The sequence below is a fragment of the Natator depressus genome, chromosome 7 (genome assembly GCF_965152275.1).
Source record: "Natator depressus isolate rNatDep1 chromosome 7, rNatDep2.hap1, whole genome shotgun sequence".
Classification (NCBI taxonomy): Eukaryota; Metazoa; Chordata; order Testudines; family Cheloniidae; genus Natator; species Natator depressus.
The window spans coordinates 79,977,145-80,004,848 of NC_134240.1; the positions used below are offsets into that span (position 1 = coordinate 79,977,145).

At 42.9% G+C, this 27,704-nt stretch overlaps 2 protein-coding genes across 6 annotated transcripts in view; both read right to left on the bottom strand.

Moving 5' to 3' along the window:
* The window catches only part of CTNNA3 (catenin alpha 3), an 896,431-nt gene that overhangs the window by 837,489 nt on the left and 31,238 nt on the right, over positions 1–27,704 (bottom strand). The gene's annotated exons all lie outside the window — the stretch shown is intronic.
* On the bottom strand, positions 6,670–8,336 carry LOC141990948 (uncharacterized). Its single transcript, XM_074958871.1, has 2 exons — positions 7,717–8,336; positions 6,670–7,193 (listed from the first exon to the last, which is right to left on the bottom strand). The coding sequence occupies exons 1-2, from the start codon at positions 8,270–8,272 to the stop codon at positions 6,835–6,837; spliced, it is 915 nt and encodes a 304-aa protein (XP_074814972.1). The 5' UTR covers positions 8,273–8,336; the 3' UTR covers positions 6,670–6,834.

Below are 27,704 nucleotides of genomic sequence, written 5' to 3' on the forward strand. Positions count from 1 at the left end.
TTTTTCTAGTTTTCTTCTTAAACAACTGTTATTTTAAATTGGCACATGCATCAATCAAATCAAATGTGTGCAAACCACAAACTATATCATCTAGATAACCAAAACTATCATCTAACCTAATGCCAGTCATAACCCCCTCCATAACAGCAGCATCCACTGTGTACCAATCCTGGTGTAATTGGTCATCTTGCTCCTGGTTTAATTAGCCCTGCCCTACCACACCTCTGCTGGTTATAAGACTTAAAAAGGGAGGCATCCCAGCAATTTGGGGCTGGTGGTGGAGTAGAGCAGTTAAGCTGGAAATCAAAGCTAGTTCCCTGGAACAAGGAGCCAACGTCAAGGGAGGCAGACCTGGGGCTGGTGTTTCACAAAGAGAACAGGGAACTGAAGAGAAGCCCAGGAGGGGTGGAAGACCATTGTGTTTTAGTGGAACCTGGACTTCCAGGAGGGAAAACCTGGGGAGTCAGTGACATGTTAAGAGTGAGGAGAATCTGTTCAACCTTTTAGATGTCTATACACATATCCAAGGAGTATGAGGTATAAAAGCAAGAACTGGAAGTATTAGTATACAACCTAAATTATTACTTAAATGGCATCACTGAGACTTGGTGAGATAAGTCTCCTGGTTGGAATATTGGTATAGAAGGAATAGCTTGTTTAGTTCAGGAAGAACAGGAAGTGGGGAAAGGGAGTTGATGTTGCATTGTACATCAAGAATATATACACTTGTTCTGAGGTCCAGAAAAAAAAGGCAAACCAGATGACAGTCTATGGGTGAAAGTAGGAGGTGTGTGGTACAGGAAGGGGACAAAGATGATATCATAGTAGGGGTCTACTATAGACCACCAATTCAGGAGGAGGTGGAGGATGAACAGGGGGATAGCACACAGGGAAGTCGGAGGGAAGAAGAAGCAGGCATTAATTCTTAGGGTGAGTGGGCAAGCTTGTTTCTGTATGGTTTTTCTTTTAGCTTACTTAAAATTTAGAGTATGGTTGTGTGTGTTTGGGGACTGTGTGGAAATGGGATCCAGAGGCCTCCTAGCTGGCAGCTGAATGGGCACTAGTAAGGCTTTAGCCTCCTGCACTTTGATCACCCTTCCCCTGTGTGTTAACGAGGGGGCAGGGCTGACCCAAGAGAGAAGGGCTTAATACACAGGCACTAAGCAACCAAGGGGAGCTAGCAAACAAGAGTTTGAGAGGGAGGCTTTAGGAGAGAGAAAGTATAAAACTCAGCATGGTTCGAAAAGGCCACATAGCCAGTGACAACACTGCTCCTTGCTCCACTTCCTGTGCCTATGTCCAGACAGGGAACCCAACCATGGATGCCTTTTCCCAGGCCCTGCTGTGGATTTGCAGAGACTGTGGCCTTCATTTCCCTGTTGCATCCAGTGGGAAAGGTTCCGTCTGGTAGAATCACTCAGGAAGCAGGTGAGAGAGCTACAGGAGGAGGTGGCTAGGGTGAGGAGCATCCATGCACATGAGGAATTAACTGAAAATATGCATATGGAGATCTCCAAGGTTGAGGAAGAAATCCATCTGGAAAGGACTACAGTAGTTCCATCAGGGGAGGAGGAAACTGCTCCTTCACAGGGAGGAGGCTGGCTGCTGGTTACTTCCGGTAGCAGACACCACTCAATCCCTGCTCCCAGAACTGCTCCAAACTAAATGAGGGTCAGCAATGTAATATTGTTGCAAAAAAAAAATCCCAAACATCATTATGGGATGTATTAGCAGGAGTGTTGTAAGTAAGACATGAGACGTAATTTTTCCACTCTACTCAACACTGGTGAGTCCTCACCTGGGGTCTTTGGTCCAGTTTTTTGGCACCATGCTTTAGGAAAGATATGAACAAATTGGAGACAGAGTCCAGAGAAGAGCAACAAAAGTGATAAACGGTTTAGAAAACCTGGGCATGTTTTAGTATTGAGAAAAGAAAACTGAGGGAGGACCTAATAACAGTCTTCAAAAACGTTAAGGACTGTTATAAAGAGGATGTGATCAATAGTTCTCCATATCCACTGAAGATAGGATGAGAAGTAATGGGCTTAATATACAGCAAGGGAGATTTAGGTTAGAGTTTTTCCTAATATCTACCTATAAAGATAATAAAGCTCTGGAATACTCTTCCAAGTAAAGTTGTGGAATCCCCCTCATTGGAGTTTTTTAAGAATAGGTTGGACACACACCTGTTAGGGATGGTCTAGATATACTTAGTCCTGCAACACTGAAGGGGGCTGGACCAAATGACCTCTCAGGGGCCTTCTGGTGATTCTATAAGAATGAACTTGGAACTATTGTTGAAGGTGGTGTTTATTTTGGGACGTTGTGTACCCTGGGAGGGGACTGAACTTTTATGTGGCCTGGCCCTTCAGAAGACCCAGATGGAGGTGACCAATAGAAGGAGGTGACCAAGGGAAAGATCCAGCAGGTCCACATCCAGTCACAAGGGAACACAGTCCTGGGAATTGCTTCTGTGCACATGGGGCTTATTCTGGGGCAGAATGCTAGGACATCCTGCTCATGTAAAACCTTGTTTTGCTTAAGCTTTTGGACATATATGAAACCTTTCAAGAAAAAAAAGAAATTGGGGTTTTACTATACTACTAAAACACCACACTTATGAGCTACCGTGCACACAAACTGAACAGTGCAGCTTCAGGGAATAAAATCCCAGGTTACAGGAAAATATCGGACTGGAGTGTGTTATTACATCAGACAATGGAAGTTTAGTGCTTCCTCTGCTCAATATTAAGGCAGTAGGAGCTACCTTGTGCATTTAATGCACAACCCTGTGATAGGATGATGAGGCAGGGACCAAGTTGCTGTGACAGTCCCAGCATGAATTTCAGGCAACTTGGCATATTGCAGAGAGTGTTTGCCACCTCTTTGCAGGGTAAAGCATATGTCTCCCGCCATCCCTAATCATATCTAGTGGATGGGTTCATGGCCTTACCCTCTCTCCCTGTTCCCTTGAGGAAGGCTAGCATTGCAAGAACATAGGAAAGCATAGTGCTTATGCTCTCCAGTCTTTCAGACTCAGACACTATGATCTCATCTACAATGGCATTTTTCTTAAATTTCTCCCAATTTCCACTGCCATTAATGTAGCTCCACCAGTGGGAGCAACAATAAAAGCACTAAAAAATAAGTCCGTTATAGCTTTATCACTGTCATCCATACCCATTCTGAGCAGATTTGATAGCATAGTGGCAAAAATGCCATCCATCAGTTTACACTAGCGCTTCCACCTTTGCTATCACAAGTTATTTTAGTAGTAGTGCAGCTCTTGGAGAATTTAAGAAAAATGCCAACATAGAAACATCTAATCTCACACACTGTAGCTGAACTGGAAAATCCTTGCTGTGCAAGGTCAAAGGGTTACAACATTCTGCCCACTAAAATGCTCTACATCAGCAGATGCTAAAGCCAGATCTGAAACCCAGAATTAATAGTTTTGCTAGCTAAAAATCAAATGATACCATTAAAGATAAGTGTAGCCTATTCAGAGACTACAAATACTTGAAGGAAATTCTTGATGTGTCAAATGACTGTTTTTTTAAAGATGCCTTTAGAAATACTGACTAGTCTTAGGTGTAAACAAGCTGTTACTTTAAATATCTATGATCTTGTTCTATAATATGCCAAGAGTGCTAATAATATTCGTTTAACAATGAGAATACAAGAATCAGTGTCTGTTCCCTGCTGCCATTTGGAATCCTAGGTAGAGGAGAATTTTTGAGATTCCTAGTGTTTAGAGTTATGTACTGCCTTCTTTCCTTATGCAAGAGGTTCACTGATATCTAGTAGGAAGATTCAGCTGGTCTACTAGTTCAGTGTATCCCAACTCACTAATGTCATTACCTGTATCTAAAAAGGTGTTATGTAAATTAATAGAAAACCAATAAACAGACTGATCATTGTTATTGTGTGGTGTAAATACAGAGGACAAATTCAAAATTATAAACCTATTGGAAATGATCAAAGTGCATCTTCCAGTCAGGGCTAAAGTTACCCCATCCTAGACAAGGAATTTGGTTCTGCCACATGGAAGGTATTTCCAAGATACATTGAGATACATTGAGGTATTTCCAAGATACATTGATACGTTGAGACAATAGGAATACAATTTACATAGAAAGTAAACAAGACCATCAAGTCAACAAGGGGAGGAAATAACCACTCAGCACCACAGCAAAGGGAGGAAATTGCAGGAAACAGATGAATTTGCATTTTAGCAAACACCAGCAGGCAAAGAAACCAGTAGATTATGTCGCCTTCCCCACACTTGAATAAAATTTACTCGGGGGAGGGGGTAATCTTTGAAAGATTCAGTGGACTTTAAAAGAAAGGATGAAGACCCCCAGTTATCTTTCACCTTAGAAGACAAAGGAACCAAACAGTTTATGGAGATCCTGACCAGAGGGGTTGGTCAGCATTCTTGCCGGAAGGTAGCATGATGAGAATCTTACCTTGAACCAAGAGTGTAGTTTTGTTAAATCTTAGGTTACGTCTACAGTACAAAATTATTTCAAAATTATTCTATTCGAATTTTTGGAAGCAATTTTATACATTCAGTCTTGTGTGTCCCCACTAAAGCACGTGAATTCAGCGGAGTGTGTCCACAGTACCAAGGCTAGCATCGAATGTCGGAGTGATGCACTGTGGGCAGCTATCCCACAGTTCCCGCAGTCCCCTCGCCCATTCGAATTCTGGGTTAAGCTCCCAGTGCATGATGGGCAAAAACATTCTCGCGGGTATTTCTGGGTGTGTGTCATCAGTCACTCCTCCCTCTGTTAAAACTACAGCAGACAATCGTTTCTGCCTTTTTAGCATGTAGACGCCATACTGCTTTCAGCAGACGGTGCAGTATGGTGCACCGCTTCTCTCCTGGTACTATGAATCCACCTCGCATTTCCTCTCATCTTTCTATGTAATCTCTATACGTATCTACTCTTTCTCTTCCTCATCGACTGCTTCTGCTGCCAACTCTGCTCGGCCATTGTGAACCGAGCAGCACAGCTTCCGCCACCAAACTCTGCTCTCCCGCTCTTGCCATGCTACCAAGCTTCTTCATGTTGTCTGTCCTGGGCTCCCGCCACCTTGAAAGCTTCAGAAGACAACCATTTCCCACCTTTTTTCGGCTATCGTGAACCGAACAGCACCTCTTCCCCTGCCACTCTGCTCTCCTACGTTTCGTGCCCTTTTTCCAGGATTACCCGTGCAGGCACCATAGCGCGGAAAGCATGGAGCCCGCTCAGAGCTCCGCTGCAGTTTTGACCATTGTAAGTACCTCACGCATTATCCAGCGGTATGTGCAGGACCTGCAAAACTGGGCAAGGAAGCGACGATAGCGCGATTACTATACTGAAGAGGACATGGACACAGACGTTCCTAGAAGCGCGGCATGTGGCAATTGGGAGATCATGGTGGCGTTGGGCCAGGTTCATGTCGTGGAACACCGATTCTGGGTCCGGGAAACAAGCACAGACTGGTGGGACCGCATAGTGTTGCGGGTATGGGATGATTCCCAGTGGTTACGAAACTTTCGTATGCGTAGGGCCACTTTCATGGAACTTTGTGACTTGCTGTCCCCTGCCCTGAAGCGCAAAGACACCAAAATGAGAGCAGCCCTCACAGTTGAGAAGCAAGTGGCCATAGCCCTGTGGAAGCTTGCAATGCCCGACAGCTACCAGTCAGTCGGGAATCAGTTTGGAGTGGGCAAATCTACTGTGGGGGCTGCTGTGCTGCAAGTAGCCAACGCAATCATTGACCAGCTGCTATCAAGGGTAGTGACTTTGGGAAATATGCAGACCATTGTGGATGGCTTTAATGTGCTGGGGTTCCCTAACTGCAGCGAGGCGATACACAGAACACATATCCCTATCTTGGCCCCGGAACACCAGGGCAGCCAGTACGTAAACCGCAAGGGGTACTTTTCCATGGTGCTGCAAGCACTGGTGGATCACAAGGGATGTTTCACTGACATCAACGTGGGATGGCCGGGAAAGGTGCATGACACGCGCATCTTCAGGAACTCTGGTGTGTTTGAACAGCTGCAGGAAGGGACTTACTTTCAAGACCAGAAAATTACTGTTGGGGATGTTAAAATGACTATAGTTATCCTCAGGAACCCAGCCTACCCATTAACGCCATAGCTCATGAAGCCGTACACAGACACCCTGGACAGTAGTAAGGAACAGTTCAACTATAGGCTGAGCAAGTGCAGAATAGTGGTGGAATGTGCTTTTGGATGTTTGAAAGTGCGCTGGTGCAGTTTACTGGCTCAGTTAGATCTCAGCACAACCAATATTCCAATTGTAACTGCTGCTTGTTGTGTGCTCCACAATATCTGCGAGAGTAAGGGGGAGACGTTTATGGTGGGGTGGGAGGTTGAGGCAACTCGCCTGGCAGCCAATTTCGCACAGCCAGACAACAGGGCTATTAGAAGAGTGCTATTAAAAGAGGGCGCGCTGCGCATCAGAGAAGCTTTGAAAGCCAGTTTCATGACTGGCCAGGGTACGGTGTGACAGTTGTGTTTGTTTCTCTTGAAGTTACCCGCCCCCTATGTATATGAAAGGAAATAAAGTCACAACTGTTTAAAAACCGTTCTTCATTATTTGTTGCACAACACATTGAGAGAAATCAGAAGGTAGACCGGGGGCGGGGGGGTAATTGGGTTAGGGGGCTGGAGGACGAGGAAAGAAGAAGTCCAGAAACCAAATCAAAATTTCAGATATGCCAGCTTTCTTCTGCTTGTGCAGTCCTCTGGGGTTTAGTGTGTGGGTCCCCGTAGTGACCCACCCCCCCGTGTTCTTGGGCGTCTGGGTGAGGAGGCTATGGAACTTGGGGAGGAGGGAGGGCGATTATATAGGGGCTGCAGCAGCAGTCTGTGGTCTTGCTGCCTTTCCCGCATAGATCCACCATACAGCAGAGCATGTCAGTTTGCTTCCCCATGAGCTTGACCATAGCATCCTGCATGCTCTCATTGCATGTGTCCCTCCTCTCTTTGTGTTCATTTAACGCTTTACGGGACTCCGCAATTGTTTGCCTCCACACATTCAGCTGGGCCCTATCAGTGTGGGAGGACTGCATGAGCTCGGCGAACATGTCGTGGCGAGTTCGTTTTTTCCACCTTCTAATCTGGACCAGCCTCTGGGACGGAGTAGATAGGGGCCACGTTGAAACATTTGCACCTGCAGCAGGAGAAAAAGGGAGGGTAGTATTTTTAAAGATACATTTTAGAGAACAAAGGGGACACTCTTTCTCAGTGAAACAGGCAATTCATAGTACACAGCACATGTTCTTTCTGTACAAGGTCGCATTTTGCCTCTTATACTGAAGTGCCTTCCACTTTGGTGTGAGTAAGCCATCACATGCAGTCAGGCAACAGAATTCAGCTTGCAGGCAGCCATGGTAAGCCCTAGGGGCACGCGGGGTTCTGCTTCTTCCACATTCATTTCAATGCTTTCAAACTGCAGGGCCCCCTTTCCCATAGCAAGCAATGCCTGGGGGTTTGCCATATAAAAGGAGGGCCTGCAGGCTCTCTGGGATGATCACTTCATACAACACCGCCCCCCCACCGCACCCCACACCCACCACGTGGGTCCGATGAGTCTCTGAGCAGGGATGAGCCCTTTAAACTAAACACGAACAGTCCAGCGCAGCTGGGTTTCCCCCCACACCCCACCACATGGCTCCGATCAGGCTCTCACTCACCAGAAGTGCTTTCTCCAGTGTCATGGTCCGGGAGCCCACCTTGGGAGTGGGGGGAGGCTGTTGCCTCCAGCGTTAAGACTAGTTCCTGGCTAGGGGTGGAAACGGATTCCCCACTTGCCGCCTGTGCACTGTCCTCCTCCTCCTCCTCTTCCTCATCCTCCTCACTCTGTGCAACTCCCCCCGTGCAGGTGTCTACAGACAGTGGTGGAGTAGTGGTGGCGTCACTCCCCATAATTGCATGCAGCTCACAGTAGAAGCAGCATGTATGGCGCTGTGACCCAGAGTGCCCATTCGGCTCCTTGGCTTTTTGATACGCTTGCCTGAGCTCCTTGATTTTTGTACAACATTGCTCTGTGACCCTGGAGTAGCCTCTTTCCATCATGGCCCTGGAGACCTTAGCATATGTATTTGCGTTTCTTTTTTTGGAACATAGTTCTGCCATAACAGATTCGTCTCCCCAACATGCGATGAGATCCAGTACCTCCTGTTCAGACCATGCTGGAGTTCGTCTATGAATCCGGGACTGCGTGGTCTCTTGTGATGGTGGACTCTGCATGGTCGCCTGTGATGGTAGACTGTGCTGATGGTCACCTGTGCTTATGGTGACCAAACAGGAAATGAAATTCAAAAGTTCCTGGGGCTTTTACTGCCTACCTGGCTAGTGCAGCGGAGTTGAGAGTGTTGTCCAGAGCGGTCACAAGGCAGCGTTCTGGGATAGCTCCCGGAGGCCAATAACGTCGAATTGCGTCCACAGTATCTGTAACCTGGAACTGCGATCTCGATTTTAGCGCTACTCCACTTGCGGAGGTGGAGTACAGAAATAGGATTAAAGAACCCTTTAAATCGAAAAAACCGGTTTGGTCGTGTGGACAGAATCAGTTTTATTTTGAATTAACTCAGCTGATTCTGAAATAACCACGTACTGTAGACCAGGCCTTAGTCTCTAGAAAGCGTTTTTCACTTTATGTGCTTGTAACCCTTTCTAACTCTATCCGCTATACTAAAACTCACTTCAGAGCTTATCTCCTTTAGTCAGTAAACTTGTTTTACTTTTGATCTAAACCAATCCAGTGCTGTGTTTGATTTAAAGTAAATGTTAACTCAGTCAACGTGGCAAGCTGCTGGGTATTGTACCTTTAACAGAACAAATGAACCTTAATATCTCTCTGATAAGTCCGGGAGAGGGCTGAACATTGCAGAACACATGGTTTTGGGAAAATTCAGGACTGGGGTATGTTGGGGTCATCTTGCCAGGTGTAACTAAGGGGCCAGAGTGTGGTAATAGTGTAACAAGCAGGCTGTTGGAATCAGGATTGCTGAGTCAGAGTTGCTTAATACACAGGCACGCAGTACATGCTTGTATAGTCCCGACACAAGAGCTGCAGCAGAGTATTTTGAGGCACTCAGAGTTACAGGGCAGCCAGTAACAACTGGTCTGGAGCACACCCCAAAACATGACACATGCAATGGGGGCTCATGAGTGCATATAATAAAGAACTACAGTATATTTATAGAAATACAGGCTGTGTTCCTCCAATCTCTTACATAAATGAATAGTCCTTTCTCCTATCATCAGAATTAATGGTTTGAGTAAGCACTACTTACGTGAGTGAGGATTTGCAGGACTAAGTCCATATGGGATCCAATTCTACAAGAGGACAAAACTGCTGTTGACTTCACTAGAAGTTTCACCTGGGTAGGGCCTGAGCAAGAGCTACAGAAATGAGTCAAATATGTGCTAACATGCTCCATGCCAGCACTTAAAAAGGTACTGGACTGATTTTCAGAAGTGTTCAGCATCCAGCCAATAGCAGGTTCAGCATCTTTGAAAATCACACACTATACTGTGCTCTTGAATTATACTATTTTGCTCTTGGATTAAAGGGTCAGAATTTCCTTGGCGTATATGTAAAGAGAAAAGTCACTAGGAATCATTTCTCTCCCTTTATTTCTGTACTTTATAAGCTGATATTTTAAGACAATTCATATTTCAATATATTATTCAATATTTATCTTAGCTTCAAAATATCTTTTCCAGTTAGAAATACCGTGAAGATAATACATTTGACATTACACAGAATTTGCCATCTCTTCTTTAACTACTATCATTAAAATGAAACCCTTTAGCATTTAAAAATAGGCAAAAAAATTCTTCACTTACAGACCAGTTCTGTAGAGAACAAGTGTTCATTAAAGTTGTATACTATAAACAGAAAGTGAAGCCTGCTTAAAGTTAGGGCCCTACCAAATTCAGGCTCCAGTTTGGTCAATTTCACAGTCACAGGATTTTAAAAATCATATATTTCATGAATTCAGCTTTTTAAATCTGAAATTTCACAGTGTTGTGATTGTAGGGGTCCTGGAGTTGGGGGGGGGGTCACAAGGTTATTGTAGGAGGGGTTGCAGTACTGCTACTCTTACTTTTGCGCTGCTCAGGGCCGGCCCACAACATTTTGGCACCTCAGGTGGGGAGCTCAAATTACACCCCCATACCCCTTCGCTTGGGCCAAAACTTTGGAAGGTCTCAGTTCTGCCTTCTTCCTGTTCTACTCCTCTCATGGTACTGCTCTGCTACCTACCCCAATAAAGGAGAACTAACAACTTAAAATGCCTTGTTCAAAAATTTTAAGTAACTCTTAACTTTCAAACACCTGAACAGCAAATGTAACTTTTCTTGTCTGCATAGTAAACACTGGCATTTTTATCTGTTTGATTAATCAAAGTGGTGTTTTCCAGGCCTTCTTGGTTGCAAAAGTTTGAACTGCTTCCTGAAGGTCCACAGTCTGGGCCAGCTCCTGCTCTAGTGAGATGGTTGCAAGGCCAACCAGCCTCTCCTGTGTCATTGTGGAGCATAGATGTGTTTTTATTAGTTGCCAGTGGAGAACGCAGCTTCTCCAAGCTGAAGTTGTTACGGAAGTGTTAGAAGTATGTGCAGAGCAACAAAAGCATTTGGAAAGAGGGTGGTCATCTTATTTGTGCACATATATTCCAGAACAGCCTTTGGAGTTGATCCTGCTGAAATGTATCTTGAAAGGGCTTTCAGTTCATCACCTAAATCACTCGCATCAATATTGCGCATGTCATCATGTGTCAACACTGTCTCTAGTGCCCGGCATTGCTGGTGTAGGTCTTCTTCAGGTATAGTGAGGAGTTTTGGAATATCATACAACACCCCAAATATACTGCTGTGTTCCTTGAGCTGCATGAAACATTCTTCAACTGACTGTATTGCACAATCTAGCACCTGGTTAAAGAATTCAACTTTGAATTGTTGTTTGGGGTCTCTTGTGGGATTATCCCATGCCTCATAATCAAAATGTCTTCTTCTTCAGTGACTCTTGTATTCTTGAACGGGTGGGAAAATAGCTTCAGTGTGAAGTTCCCCTGCCAATTTCTGTGCACTCTTCAGAACGTTTTGAAATCCCTCATCTGACCAGTAAGACTGCAGGTATGACTTTGCTTTCTCCCGTTGTTCCATTCCTCCAGATATATCAAGGTCAACACCTTGAAGTCTCTTGATTACAACATTTATTTCAAACAGCATGTCATGCCACAACATAAGCCACACAGAAATTTGAAGTTATGCATGTTTCTGATTATTCCATTTCCCTCTGCCACTGTTCTCCCATGAACAGTTCCTGTCATAGCATTATCCTCCATAATGGCAACTATGGCATCATCTATCTTCCCAATTTGGTGTTTGATAGGCTTTATCGCCTCCACTCGACTTTTCCATCGTGTGGCACTCAGTGGTTTCAGTGTCAGAGAAGATGTTCCCAGATGTTGCTTCAAAATTTGCCATCAATGAGTTGATGCAGAGAAAAAATACACAGATGCTTTGAATTACGTTAAAAAATTCAGCAGCCTCACTAAAAGCAGATGCTGCATCACTGACCACCAAGTTCAATGAATGAGAACTACCTGTGACAAAAAAATATTGAGGGTTTAACTCTCAGATCCGTGTCTGCACTCCTCTGTTCTTTCCTCTCATGTTGGCACCATTATTGTAGCCCTGACCTTTCATGTCAGCTATCACAATTCCCGTATCTTCCAGCTTTTTAAGAAGCACATTTGTCATACCAGCTCCTGTAGTATCATCAATGTCAATAAATTCTAGAGAATGCTCTCTGACAGTCACCACTGAAGGGACATTTTCACTAGGTTCTGTTGATGTTACAAAATGCACCATTGAAGTCATTTGTTCCATATGGCTGATGTCAGTAACTGTATTATCTCATTTTGAATTGTTTTTCCAAGGTAGTGCTGTATGTACATTTCCTGGGTGGTGACTCTTCTTACATGATCCTGGAGTACAGCATCAAACTCAGCCATCACCACCACAATTTTAAGGAAGTTCCCATTGTTTGGCACATACAGCTGATCTGAAGTGCCACACAGTGCTAGGTTTTGGGTAGCAAGCATTCTCACAATGGCAATGAGCCTTTTCAGAACGTTTTGCCAGTAAAGAGAATCTGATGAAATCTTCTCTTGATGCTGATCATCTATGGTGGCCTTTAACCTTAGCGTCATCTCAAGTTCTTTCCACCTATGGAATGCTCTCTGGTGATTTGCTGCCTTCTCATGGCATGCCAGATTTCTAGCCAGATTTTTCCAGTCCTTTGTTCCTGTAAAACCCAATGTAGCTGGAACATTACACTGGAAAAGTTTGCAACAAAAACAGTGTGCAGCATTCTGGGGTTTTTTAGTACGTAAGCCATGGCCTCTCCACTTTGTCACCACTGGGGATTTCACGCCAGTAATGTGCTGGATGGAAACTTCTATTTTCATTGTCTTGGGGGAACATGAAGTTTTTCACTTGCTGTGGCCCATGCAATACAAGGAAGTCCCTCAGGCTACTGCTCAAGTGGGTCCACAGACCTGGATCATCTAGGCTTAAGGAACTAAACTCAGCAGCAGCTGTTTCTTGCACCTCCACCACACTCTTCTCTGATCTACACTTTTCTTCAGGAATGTGCATGGTTACTTCATTTGAGATGGAGATATGGATGCTGCAGTAGCTGCCAGGTCACCTGCACTCTGACGAACTGGAAGATCAGCCATCTCCTCACCACTCACATCCTCACGGGGGCCGGAAGGCTCACCGTGAACATTTGTGTCTATGTATCTCAGGAGAGCTCCATCCTGCTTAGATAGAAAAGTTTCCTTTACTTTCTTTCTTTTTCTGAATGCTGCCCCAGAGGGGCGTTTTCTTCTTTCACTCGTGACTCCTGTTCTGTGCCAGCTATAGGGGCTCTCAACACTCAATTGAAGGGGACAAATAAGCAGGCTGGTAGCAGGGCCTGAGTGAGGGAAGATATCAGCCTCTTAAGGGCCTAACTGGCTACTACTACTTCAGTTGACTGCCTGTTCTCCTCAAGTGGGTTCAGGGAAGCAGCAGGAAACAGGAAGCTCCCTGAGAAGCTGGTATTAATCAGTCCAGGCTCCTAAGGGTGCTAGAGAGGTACACAAGAGGCTCTTCCTCCTCTCTCTCCCTGCAGCTCCTGCTGCTTTCTCTTATTCTCTCTCACCTTTTCTCCTGCCTGCCTGCTATGTCTCTTGTGCCTTCCTTCCTCCAGCACAGCACTCCATCTCTGTGCATCTAGAGCAGAGAGAATACATATGCACCAGCAGCAGACACAATTTTCTACACTCTGGGTCCTAGGGCTTCCGCCCCATAATATCTGGCCCTGGTACTGCTGCAGGAGGAGGCTGCCTTTAGAGCTGCGCAGCTGGACAGCAGTGGCTGCAGGCCAGGAGCCCAGCTCTAAAGGTAGAGCCACCACCAGCAGCAGTGCAGAAGAAAGGATGGTATTGCCACCCTTTCTTCTGCACTGCTGCTGGTGGGGCACTCCCTTCAGAGCTGGGCGCTCAGCCAACCACCACCGCTCTCCAGCCGCCCAGCTCTGCAGGCAGAGCAGAAGTAAGGGTAGCAATACCATGAGCCCCCTAAAATAACCTTGCAACCCCCCTGTAATTCCCTTTTGGGTCAGGACTCCCAATTTGAGAAACACTGGTCTCCCCCATGGAATCAGTGTAGTGTAGGATGGCTTAGTGGGTGTTAGTCCTGCTTTGAGCAGGGGATTGGACGAGATGACCTCCTGAGGTCTCTTCCAACCCTAACAGTCTATGAAAAGCACACAAGACCAGATTTCATGGTTGGAGACCCGATTTCCACAGTCTGTGATGCATTTTTCATGGCTGTGAATTTGATAGGGCCCTATTTACAGTTAATTCAGTTTAGTGAAATTTTAATTCTAGCGTGAAATTCAGTTAAGCCTGAAATTCAGCCATATGTACTGAACTAAAATCTTTCTATCTGTATAGAAATTTGTCTCATTTTAAAAATGTGTTCTCACTGTTCTCCAGTTACATATTTAACATACTTATTCAATTTTTTTAAAAAAATCACACTAATTTCTGATATAGTTTTGGTATCTGCAACCTCAAGAATTATTAGAGCAAAACATCCAGGGGTACCGTATTTTCAGATGGTATAAAGAATTACAGTAGAGCCTCAGAGTTACAAACACCAGAGTTACAAACTAACCAGTTAACCACACACCTCATTTGGAACTGGAAGTATGCAATCAGGCAGCAGCAGAAACAAAAACAAAAAAAAGAGCAAATACAGTACAGTACTGTGTTAAACCTAAACTATGAAAAAAATATATAAAGGGAAAGCAGCATTTTTCTTCTGCATTAGTGTATATATATATATACACATATACTTCACTATACATATACATATACTATATATACTATATATGTATATATATATATATACATATACTTCAAAGCTGTATTAAGTCAATGTTCAGTGTAAACTTTTGAAAGAACAACCACAATGTTTTGTTCAGAGTTATGAACAACCTCCTTTCCCAAGGTGTTCACAACTAAGGTTCTACTGTAAATCTGTACTTCTACCAGTTGGTGAAATTCTGTATCAGAGCTGTTCAAATCAAGTCAGAAAATCACGTGGGAATAAAAGTCAGAATGACTGACTGATTTTTAAATGTCTGCTTCTCATAATCTGTAAGGGATAGAAACACCTCTCCAGACCAGTAGTAATGCTTTCTGGACTGGTAATTGTTTCCAAGCATCAGATCTAGACCAATGATCAGAAAAAAGGAAGAGGCAGAAAACCTGTTCACATACACATTTATAGATACATTCATTAGAACTGATTGCTGCAAAATGTGGATGATAATAGTTAAACACTAATTAGTTTTTTTTATGATGTTTTAGTGCAATAACTCTAGAAACTCAAGGTGAATTCATAAGGAAATACCATGCATTAAAATCCCAGTGCACTGTAAACTAAACCCTTCTCATTTCATTTCTCTTATGATTTCAGATAGAAAAAAACTTTTGAAATTCTGAGAATGAATAGTTTAAATGAATAATCTGACATACTGTCTCCATTTTATTTTCATTCTATTTAACTGCTGCCCATTCACCTTGCCAATTACTGATGTTGAATATATTAAGTTTGACATTATCTCTTTCAGGAGGTAAAAATACAAGTTAACATTACATCTTTATGTGTTCATAATGTGTACACTATGTTAATTCATGCCATTACAACAGTCATAGTTTAACACATTTGCACAAATACAGGAAACTGGTACATGCAGCATTTTAATACAATTGTAAAGTATAACAATACAGATTTATGGTCCAATTAAAATATAAGGTTTGAATTTTAAACTGCTACCCTCCTGGGTCTCCAAGGATTCATCCCCAAGTCTGGGTGCAAACTACTAACAGAAATGAACATACATTCAGGGACTTTTAAAAAAAATGTTTGAAGTGTTTATGTCGTGGGGAAAAACAGTATGCCGTATAATTACTTGTTATACATTTAGTTGTGAGGATGGCAATGGACCAGATTCACCAATATGCTTTGTGAAGCACTCTAGCAAGACAAAGCAGCCATAAACTCAGCTTAACTCATGGGTTAAACTAGGTTTACAGCTGCTTTATGTTACCAAAGCAGCCGAAGAGTAGCTGTGAATCTGGCCCATTATATTTAAGTAATGTATAAATGCTCTGTTAAATATTACACTGATATAAAGGAGAGGGAAGTCAGTACATTGGGTCTGGTTTTGCAGTGACTTACGCCTCCCACACCAAGCAGTGACATGCGCCTCCCACACCTCTTTGAAAAGCTGTTATTGAGAGCTAATAGGTTTGGTGGAGCACAACAGAATTTAGGGAAAAGATAAAGGGGAGAGAAAAAAGTTGATGTAGGGAAGAAAGTGGGAGAGAGAGAGAAAATAATTGGTTGGAAAGGGAGAAATAATTGTGTTTGGTGGAAGCGGATGTATGATTAGCCAAGGAGGAATGGTGAGCCAGTGGATTAATGACTGAGTGGCAGTAAGTGGTGATTGAGTGGGTCAGGGAATGAGTTAGGGAAGTGTCAGTGTCTGAATGAGCTGACGTAGGGAGAAGGGGTGGTTGGATGTGGCAGGGCTCCCGATGGGCGGGAGTCAGGAATGAGAGGAGGGGTTGGATGGGGCAGCAGGGGGAAGTCAGGGGCAGGGGTTCTGGGGGCAGTCAGGGGACAGGGAGTGGGAGGGGTGGATAGGGCAGGGGTCCTGGGGGGCCCGTCAGGGAACGGGGGGAGGGGTTGGATGGGGCAGGAGTCCCAGGGAGGGCCTCAGGGGTCGAGAAGTTTGCCCGCCCCGGTGTAAGAGGACCATCAACACAATCTTTGTATAGGGTGACCAGACGTCCCGATAAAATGGGGACGGTCCCGATTTTTAGTTCTTCGTCCCACGTCCCGACCGATGCACAGTCGAGACGCCATTTGTCCCAATAGTGTGGCTTTGGCCGCTCCAGCAGGTTTGGTTTTGTTTTTGCTTCAGCAACTTGGCTCCGGCCATTTTTTTTTTTTTTTTGCTTCCCCCATGTGTCCCGATATTTTGTCGGTTTCATCTGGTCACCCTATCTTTGTATCATATTGTTTCATGATGGCCCACTTAATTTTGATAATCTTTCTTGATGGATGGGGGAAGCATTCTTTCAGCCAGGGCTGACAGGTTCAGAACAGGCATTTTTACAGTTATAAAGTAAACCTTACATATTACCTTATAGCAAGGATACAGCCGTTACAAATAAGATTAATGCATGCAGCAACTGACAAGCATTTTATAGAGACTAATCACTTTAACACATCCGTGCGAGTCTAGTACATATCTTGAACAATACTAACACAGGTGAACTGGTTTGGTTTCTAGCTATGAATTTGTCAGTGCTCAGCTGATGCTTACAGCCTGGGCAAGAACTGGCACCTGGTCTGCCAGCATCACAAGCCACATGGACTTTTATTCATATTGAATCAAACCACTGACATAACAGTGAATGTATGAGTGCAGGCAAGTTCAAACGCACCTAAAATATGTTACAATAGCTTAAGTGGTGTAACCAGCATCCTAGAGGCATTCAGGAATAGTTCAAAGGGAGAGTTACTAGACCTAGACTGGAAGGGCCAAAAGGAATGGGTATAGAATGGAAGAGGAGCCAGAAAAAGAAGGTATGTGAGGCAAAGAAGGGAGATATGAGCAAGTAATACAAGAACACCACACACACACACACAGTGTTAAAAACTGTCCTAAAATGCAACAAGCAGCCAACAGCACCACACAATATCACCTCCCTCCTGCTTCACCATAATATGCCATAAAGATGGAGCAGCTGTCATTTCTCACTGCTTCCAATTGTCACCAACAATGAGAAACAGTGGAATGGTTGCCAGCACAGAGATAAGGATGACAATACCAAGCTGCGTGTACACGTATGTGTGAACTTACATTATGTGGGTCAGTAACAGAACAACTAGTGGTAAAAACACAGTCCAGCCACAAGCAGTAGTAGCACCCTTACTAGTCCCTACCCTCGAGTAAGGATATCAAAAAAGCAACATGGAATGCCCCAGGAAACAAAGCAACCATGAGTCTACCACATTTTGCAATTCACAGATAACTGACAGATCCGCTTGCCACGGGCTGGCTGTTAGCCAATGGCAAGCAGCACTCTGTCTGTCTGGGTTCCTATAACAGGGCACAACAATGTCTGAGTGCTTCCCAAGAGATAACCAAAAATCACATTAGGGTAGTGATCTAATACTCCTTCCTGCTTTAGGCAAGGCAGTCAAGACTAGAGGGGGTTTTCTTAGTTGTTTTAACCTATTTCCTTCTCTTTCTCCTCCATCTGTTCCTATTATTTCTCTCCTCTCTCTTCCTGTAGATGTATAGGTCTGCTCTGCAGCACCCCCGACTGGTCCTTGTTAGCTCAGCAGCACCTGTCCTCTGTTTCCTTTCTCCCCAGGCATTTTAACATACAACCAGGGACAGAGTCACATAATAAACCCCTTCTCAGGACTAGTTTATTAGCACATAGTAATTATAAAACTGTCTGTTCCCATCTTCTCAGTGGGACAGACACAGTCTCTCTCCAGGCAACCACAGTCCCTCTTCCCTCTGGTATCTTAAATTGCCCAGAACCAAAACGTAAGCCTCATCCATCGTCCTTTTAGAGCCATAAGGATACTCAGAACCCTTTTCCTCCCTAACTTTCAGGCTGGCTCCTTGAAGGTTTACTAAACTGCTTCTTTTAGGAGCTCCACAGCTTTCTAGAAGGCTTTCAGCCCCTGATCAAGCTCCAGTGCCCTCCTTTTAATCAAACAGGTAATTAAGGTCAGGTGTAATGGCATCAGCTCTCACTTAAGGGCCAGTCACCCCATAACACACCCCTTTTGCTTTCTCTTTTCTTTGGGTCACATCCTATTTTTAGGTGCAGCTGTAGGGAAGCAAAGTTGAAGGCAGTGAATCTGTAGTTATTCTTCTCTCCACCCACAAGGAGTTCCAAACCTTTGGTCTGGTTGCCAAGGAAGTACTGTCACCCACTCATGAATTTCATACTTGATGTTGACAGCTTTATAGTTCTTGGGGAACATAGTTGTCAAAGGACATCATCGTCTCAATGAGAGAGTTGCCCGCTGAGGTAAGCAGGGCCAGTTACATGGAAGGCTTTGAAGATTAGCACCAAGATCTTGAATTTGTCCTGGTATTCCCTGAGAAGACAGTGTAATGAGCAAAGCACCTGGTTGATGGGCTTTTTACAGCTGGTCTTTCAGGTAGGCGGATTGCTGCAATCTGTACTAACTGAAGCTATTTTATTTTATATTTTTACATCTGTAGGCATAGTGAAGTGTGGTAGTCCAACCTAGAGATTACAAAGGTATCACTGTGGGCAGTTCCATATCTGATATAGTCTTCTGGCTAATTTTGGATGGAGGAAAGCATGTTCGCTATTCTCATTCTGTGTGTCCAACAGCAGCAAGGTGTCTAACAATACACCTATGCTGCACTCCAGTGTGACAATCTGAGGCCTTTGATGGAGGGTGAGATACTAGTTGCTAGATCTTCAAAGTGTTTTCTCTTCCCACAAACATGTTCAACTTGCCCACATTTCAGTTTCAGCCAGTTAGAAAATGGTGCAAAGGGAAAAAGATGGGGCTCCTCTGCATATTACTGGCATTTGATACCATGGTGTCTTAGTTTCCCACAGCAGCTACATGTAGAGGTTAAAAGGATGTATACACCAAATGTCTGCTGCCACTCATGCTTTCCAGCCCTGTTCAGACACCTGTTTGTTCTGTTGCATGGCAATTATTTAAATCCTTCACACTAGAAATCTCCACCTCCACTCTGCAAACTGCTGGTTCCCTAACGTGTAATCAGAACAGTCACTTACACTCTACTGACACCTCCTGAGCCAAGTTCTTCATTATTTACCTGATCCAATGTCCACTAGAGTCACTGGCATCTTTTTTTCCATTGACTCCTATGGACTTTGGATCAGGCCTTGGCTGTATGAAAGGAGGGAAGAACAGAGGTGGCTTTAAGCTACATTTATGCCCTGTGAATTCTGACCTGAGTGGGGCTTCATATGAGTTCAGGGTCCACTAGTGCAGATCTCATTGCAGGAGCAGGGGGCCTAAGCTCTGTCTTATTTTGGAGGGTTTGGGGGGAATAAGAGTATAGTATAAATCATAAGCCACTGTCCCATTCCTTTGAGCAAATTTCTTTATGATACCATCTCCAGTATTTCCTATAACAATGAGTAATTTCTTTGAAATGCCTTTAAGTATAGTTTTCAGAGTAGCAGCCGTGTTAGTCTGTATTCGCAAAAAGAAAAGGAGTACTTGTGGCACCTTAGAGACTAACAAATTTGTTTGAGCATACGCTTTCGTGAGCTACAGCTCACTTCATCGGATGCATTCAGTGGACTTTCCACTCCATATGGCTAAATTCAGTGCCTTGCATAATGACAGGTTTCAGAGTAGCAGCCGTGTTAGTCTGTATTCGCAAAAAGAAAAGGATGCATCCGATGAAGTGAGCTGTAGCTCATGAAAGCTTATGCTCAAATAAATTTGTTAGTCTCTAAGGTGCCACAAGTACTCCTTTTCTTTTTAAGTACAGTGAAATTGTTTCCTTGTGTATTTTCTTTGATAAGGCACATTGTGTAGGAAAATTCAAAATGTCAGATCCAGATTTTCTCATTTCTTTTCAAACAGTAACAGAAGTATGCTATAGTTATTTCTAAGCGATTATGTTATTTATGACAAAGCTTATCTAAGAACCCACTTGTGACATGATAGCAGCTAAACGCATGCATCATCAACATGGCAATAGATGGAAATAACGTAGGCAACAGCTGTTGTCTTTCAGACCATATATAGTCTGTAAGTAATAGCAAGAAATACCAAACATTTTAGCTAAGGCTGAACAGCTCTGTTCGGAAAAAAAATTATCACATGTCCACAAGAGTCATTATCCTAGTGATAATTCTATTTTAAAAATAATTAAATATCAGCTCAAACCGAGTTTAAATGCAAACTGTAGTTTGATACTTACAATCTAAATTGTTAAAGAAAAAAAAGGAGTAGTTCAACGTATGCAAGTCAGTTTTTTTCTTGAACAATAATAGACTCACAAAATCCTGTATGTGTCAGAAGATGCTGTTTGTAATGTGGAATATTTGAAATCTTGTAATGAGGCTCATGTTTAAAGTGCTTGCATTTGGCTATAGGAGATACATTTTAAAATAATGTGTATTTTACAGGAGTGTCTTTTAACAGACTTCCTCCAAAAAATAACAACACTGCAGTTCTTTATGGCAGCTGTTAAACCAGGGGAACTCAGACCAGTCCATAGACCACTACTAGCCTACTAAACCATTTCTGGTGATTCATAAAACAAAACATTTGAAATCCAAAAGTAGGAAATGTGGGGTATTGTGGGGAAAATGTTGTTCTTTAGAAGCAACTCTCTCAAAAAGCATGAAAGTTACTCATGAAAGTTGGAGAATGTCTTGGTGAAGTGATCAACTACAGGTCCATAAATCTCAAGCTTAATCTTAAACCTATTCTTGCAGGTTCATTGTGGCCAAAAGCAGTAGCCATTATCTGTTTCTACTGTCCAGGTAGCCAAAGAAGTTGAGTAACAAATTGCAGAGATAGTCCCTCAATAAAGAGATTTTATAATCTGTGCCCTTTCTTCTGATGGTTTCTCCCACTCCAAAAACAAAAAGTAATACCCTTGCTCCCTTGAAATAAATGGCAAAATGCAATTGAACATCATTTCAATGGGACCAATCAGCAAGAAAACATCGCGCCTCAGCCTCTATAGATACTAGGTTAGTCACTGAGTAGCACCAGATGAATCAGGTAAAATGGAAATACAACCTTCCAAATCTTCTCACTCCCCAAAAAAGGAAGACTAGAGACAGGGCAGTAACAGGAGCAGGCATCATCTTGAGAATAAGCCTATCACTTCTCTAAGAATGACACTTGAAGCATTAATGAACTCCAAAGGTGAGTCCAGCACCTCTCTGCTGGTCTTCATCAATCAAAAGAAACCAGGATCAGACTCATGTGTCACAGTTCACAAATTCCTCAGCACTTACAGAACCTTATTGAGTGACATCAGCTGAAATGCAAGCAGATGAGAGACTGTATTTGTACCTTCTTGCTGTTGGTCTGCAAACAAGGGACAGATAAATTAGCTCAGTCCAAATCCAAGTTATCCAGATAATTTTAAAATTCCAGTACGATCATCACATAGAAACTGAAGCTAGTTGCAGACACCTTATAATTTATGAAAAGGCACACAAATAAATTACTTGGCTGTTACCATAAAAAATGATGCCCAGAGAAAATTAAAAACTGTATGCTGTGACATACATGATGTGCCCCCACCTACATAGCTTATCAGGATTTATGATGTACATCTTCCAAAGACACTAAAGTAAATAACATAAGACATCTAACAGCAGCAGAATGTGACATGAATAATAGGCAATGAAGTTATGATCTAAGTGGCATACCACAAGTTAAACCCAAGATACAGCTGCAAAGAACTAAAAATGTTTGCAATGTTAACAAACTGGCACATATTGTACTGTAGTTCGGCTCCTTAATATTAACTTGAACAGTTCAACAAAGCCTTGGAGGAAAATTGCCTGTGAGCACTTAATTTGCCATTGTATAATGATAGACGATAACATTGAATTAACTTTCTTTTAAAATGTATGAGCTGTAGGTAATCTACTTTATGTATTTATTTTGTAGTCATCTCTGGTCTTGGCTCAGAGTCAATAAATAAATTCAAAGCCTGAAATATTTCTATATTATCTTTGTATAAAAGTCAATAAAACTATGTTTTCTTATCTTGTGTCACATGACTGGACTTGATGGACTAAAATTTTAAGAGTGCTCCATAATGAGTGATTTAAAAAAAAGGGGGGGGGGTCCTCAGCTGAGTATGTGTGACAGTTAATAATATTTGACATTCATCCTTTCATGCCAAAAGTTCAGAAACCATAAACATTCCTCACAAGTTCTGAAATGCAGCCATTCCTCGAGTAGAAGGAGGCAAGTAACCAGTGACCGCTACTCTGCATAGCAGTGGAGGCTTGGAAAGTATTGGCCAAGTATAACAAGGCAAATCCCCTATTCCTAGTCTTTCATGTCCACAAAGAGCAGATAAGACTGATTTTTAAATTTTCATCTAAAAGACTTAGGCCCTGATTCAGGAAAGCATCCCTATTCAAGGGCAAACACTTAAGCACATGCTTACAGTTCAGCATACTTATAGTTAAGTCCCACTGAACTCAATGGGTGAAACCCTGGCTTTGTTGAAATCAATGGCAAATCTCCCCTTAATTTCAACAAGTCAGGATTTCACCTAGGGTGTTTACGAGCTTTTCTGAATTGGAGCCCATGGCTCCTCAGAAAAGGTCAAAGATGACTTTTTGGGAATAAAAAATTGTTATTCCAGAGATAAAGTATCCCAAAGCTTGAAGCTTAGCACACTCAGGGTATGTCCACACTGCAGTCCGAAGAGTGATTGCAGCACCGGTAGACATGCCTACTCTAGCTTCACCCATGCTAGCATGACTAAAAATAGCATTGTAGATTCAGCAGCCGAGGTTTTGGCATGGGCTACCAAGGTGCATGTGTACTTAGCATTCTCAGAATATCTGCACAGCCTGTTCCAAAGCTTCTACACGGCTATTTTTAGCCATGATAGCATTGGGTGAAGCTACGATAGGTATGTCTACTGATGCTACAGTCACACGTTGGACTGCAGTGTAGACATATCCTGGAGGGGAATGTCTTAAAGTATGTTAAGACTGTTTTAACTAGACCTATTTCTTTCTGCTTTTATATAGCTTGTTTGTAAATTGCCAGCTGTATGGCTATTGCAAAAAGCATGGTGTGCCACTGATATGTTTGGTAATTATGTCTGTCTACAGGACTGTTTAGATCATAAGTTCAATGGCTACATAAATTACCTTTAACATATATTTGAAAAATATGTAAAGTGGAATAGAATAGCTTGTGAAATGTTCTCTCTAAAAATTAAATACGCAAATTAGCAAAACAGCTAACTGAAATGGAGAAACATTGGTATGAAAGTGGCTTTTAAGAAATTCATGCACACTAAAACCAAAAAAAAACCAAACATGCTGTAGAGCTAGAGAATTGCTGCAATCAATAATGGACCTAATTCTGCCATGACTTATACTCTATGCAACCTTACAGAATTTAGTGGGGGTTATCTGAGAGATAACCCACAGAAGAATTTTATTCAGTATGTAGCAAAGGACAGAATATTAGCTTGTATGACAACTTTTTATTTTTCTCTCTAAAGAGGTCAATGCTAAGTTACTGTCTGACTTCCAAATTACTTTTTAAATATGTGCCAAATACTACTTTTATTTACACATAACATCACTAAGTTGCCCCTCTGCAAGTGAATAGAATTTGGCCCATATTTTTTCACATTAGTGGGACCTACATGACCCTTTAGGGAGTTAAAACTCTACTGCACTGAGAGTCTATTAGTCTGGTCTTATGTACATGTTCAGTGTTATGGTTGGTTTCAGAGTAACAGCCGTGTTAGTCTGTATTTGCAAAAAGAAAAGGAGTACTTGTGGCACCTTAGAGACTAACCAATTTATTTGAGCATAAGCTTTCGTGAGCTACAGCTCACTGCATCGGATACATACTGTGGAAAGTTTAGAAGATCTTATTATATACACACAAAGCATGAAAAAATACCTCCTCCCACCCCACTCTCCTGCTGGTAATAGCTTATCTAAAGTGATCACTCTCCTTACAATGTGTATGATAATCAAGTTGGGCCATTTCCAGCACAAATCCAGGTTTTCACACCCCCACACACACACACAAACTCACTCTCCTGCTGGTAATAGCTTATCTAAATTGATCACTCTCCTTACATTGTGTATGATAATCAAGGTGGGCCATTTCCAGCACAAATCCAGGTTTTCACACCCCCCCACACACACACAAACTCACTCTCCTGCTGGTAATAGCTTATCTAAATTGATCACTCTCCTTACATTGTGTATGATAATCAAGGTGGGCCATTTCCAGCACAAATCCAGGGTTTAACAAGAAAGTCTGGGGGGGGGGGGAGGGATAGGAAAAAACAAGGGGAAATAGGCTACCTTGCATAATGACTAAGCCACTCCCAGTCTTTATTCAAGCCTAAGTTAATTGTATCCAATTTGCAAATGAATTCCAATTCAGCAGTTTCTCGCTGGAGTCTGGATTTGAAGTTTTTTTGTTGTAATATAGGAACTTTCATGTCTGTAATCGCGTGACCAGAGAGATTGAAGTGTTCTCCGACTGGTTTATGAATGTTATAATTCTTGACATCTGATTTGTGTCCATTTACTCTTTTACGTAGAGACTGTCCAGTTTGACCAATGTACATGGCAGAGGGGCATTGCTGGCACATGATGGCATATATCACATTGGTGGATGTGCAGGTGAACGAGCCTCTGATAGTGTGGCTGATGTTATTAAGCCCTGTGATGGTGTCCCCTGAATAGATATGTGGGCACAGTTGGCAACGGGCTTTGTTGCAAGGATAGGTTCCTGGGTTAGTGGTTCTGTTGTGTGGTGTGTGGTTGCTGGTGAGTATTTGCTTCAGGTTGGGGGGTTGTCTGTAGGCAAGGACTGGCCTGTCTCCCAAGATTTGTGAGAGTGTTGGGTCATCCTTCAGGATAGGTTGTAGATCCTTAATAATGCGTTGGAGGGGTTTTAGTTGGGGGCTGAAGGTGACGGCTAGTGGCGTTCTGTTATTTTCTTTGTTAAGCCTCTGTTATGGTTGAGCTCCTGACTGCTCTGTATCACTCTCCTTGGTCTCACTCCACAATGCAACCTAAAACTAATGTCTGAGTACGCAGACCTCAGTGAACTCTGTTCATCTATTTACCATAAAAATAACCCATTTTCCAATTAAATGTGAGCAACCCTAAATATTACACAAAATCAGATGTATGTGACTAGAGAGGTGCTAAACTCAACAATGCATTGACATAAGGTTCAGTGCACATGAATGCAAAAACTAAAAACACCTCAGCTGAAACAGTCAAGATTTACTTGGTTTTATGTCAGAAACTATGCAAACCCGACAATTTTTGTATGGGATCCACTTAAATCTATAATTTTCCTTAACACCTCTTCCCCTAGCCTCAGCAGGTAGAGAGAGAAAAAAAACAGAATCCTAAACCTCAGAAGAGCCAATGGGAAGAAGACTGCAGCAAGAGCCCCCTTCTCCGTCCTGAACTTTTCAGGGAATGTTTGACTGGTCAGGCTTTTCTATACTGGCTCATGAAAGGGACTGGGAAGTCCTTCCACCCCAAACATCCTCATTCTTTAGCAGCAAGAGAAAAGAATACACAAACATCAGAGTGAGCTATATAATTATTTTCTTCCAAATAAGATAATGAGAAATTGGTTCCTTACACTCATCTCTGTTAATTTAACCAGATTCAGTCTGATCAAAGCATGACTATCTCTTACATTATTTTAAGCAAGCTGTAAGATCACATGTTCATTTCAATTAATTACATAACCAAGAAAGGTAATGAGGGGAGAGAAGACTGACAGCACAGAAAATACAGGAACCAGATCCTTCGAAACAAAAAGGTGCAACTGGTTCCTGAGAGATTTATATAGATGGATTCTCCACAGGTGGAATATGCATGACTTTCACAGAGGCGACATTGGTTAAACAAGTATTATTTTGTTGTATAACACTTAGTGACAAAAATAGCAGAGGAGATTTTCCAAGGCACAAACGGCTGTTAGGCACACATTTCCCTCTGTGCCTTTGAAAATCCCAGCCAACAAAATGAATGAATGAATGGTGTCAGTTGAGTAAAACCTTGTTATGGGTTGAGTTAATATAGGTGCGAACTCACTCTTCAGTTAATGTAACTATAAGGATAAGCCCCTATCTAAAACAAAAAGGAGTATGAGAATCTGCCCTGAAGCTTTTGCTGAGTATTGTTGTGGGTGGGTGTAGATACAGGTGCCTAGGAATGCAGAACAGACAAAAATCTGGAAGAAACTGAGGGTACGTCTACACATAAAACCACAACAACAGCGCAGCTGTGCCTCTGTAGCCCTTCAATGAAGACCCTACCTACACCAATGGAGAATTCTCCCGTCGACCTAGCACTCTCTACATCCGGGATTATGTTGATTTAACTGCATTGCTCAGGGGCATGAATACCGACCGAATAGTCTGTCTGTGTTTCTGGCCTAGTCTACACCTAGACAGCTGGAAGAAGCAGCTGAATGCATGGTGTTCACCCTGGAGGAAACCTGCGGAGAGGTTTTAGAGTCAGAGGTGTAGGCTGAAAAATATACCCTTGATGCTGCAAGCAAAAGAATCTGTTTCTTGTTATTTGATTCCTTTTCATTCAGAGACACAGAACTTCATACATTCTTTGTAAATAAACAAAACTGCATCAAAGAAATACCTGGCTATCGCCAATTTCTGCTCCCATCTGGAATACACCCGGGGCCCCAAACTGACTGTGGTCAATAAAAGGGGCAACATTACTGTATTTGAGCAAATAAAATTTAATTTAAGCTCGAAACTAGGTGAAGGTTTCTAACCATCAGAGGAGTGAAATTCTGGAATAGCCTTCCAAGAGGAGTAGTGGAGGGCCAAAAAAAAAAACTGGCTTAAAGACTCAGCTTGATAAGTTATGGATGAAATTGCCTACAATAGCATGTGGTCCATTGGTGACTGCCAGTAGCAAAAATCCCCAATGGCCAGAGACGGGACACTAGACGGAGAGGGCTCCAAGCTACCTGGAAAAGAATTCTCTGTAGTATCTACCTGGTGGGTCTTGCCCACATGCTCAGGGTCTAACAGATTGCCATATTTGGGGTTGGGAAGGAATTTTCCCCTGGGTCACATTGGCAGAGACCATGGGTGAGTTTTGCCTTCCTCTGCAGCAGGACCAGCCCACAACATTTTGGCACCTGAGGCGGGGAGCTCAAATGACGCCCCTGTGCCCCATCGCTTGGGCCAAAACTTTGAAAGGTCTCAGTTCTGCCTTCTTCCTGTTCTACTCCTCTCATGGTACTG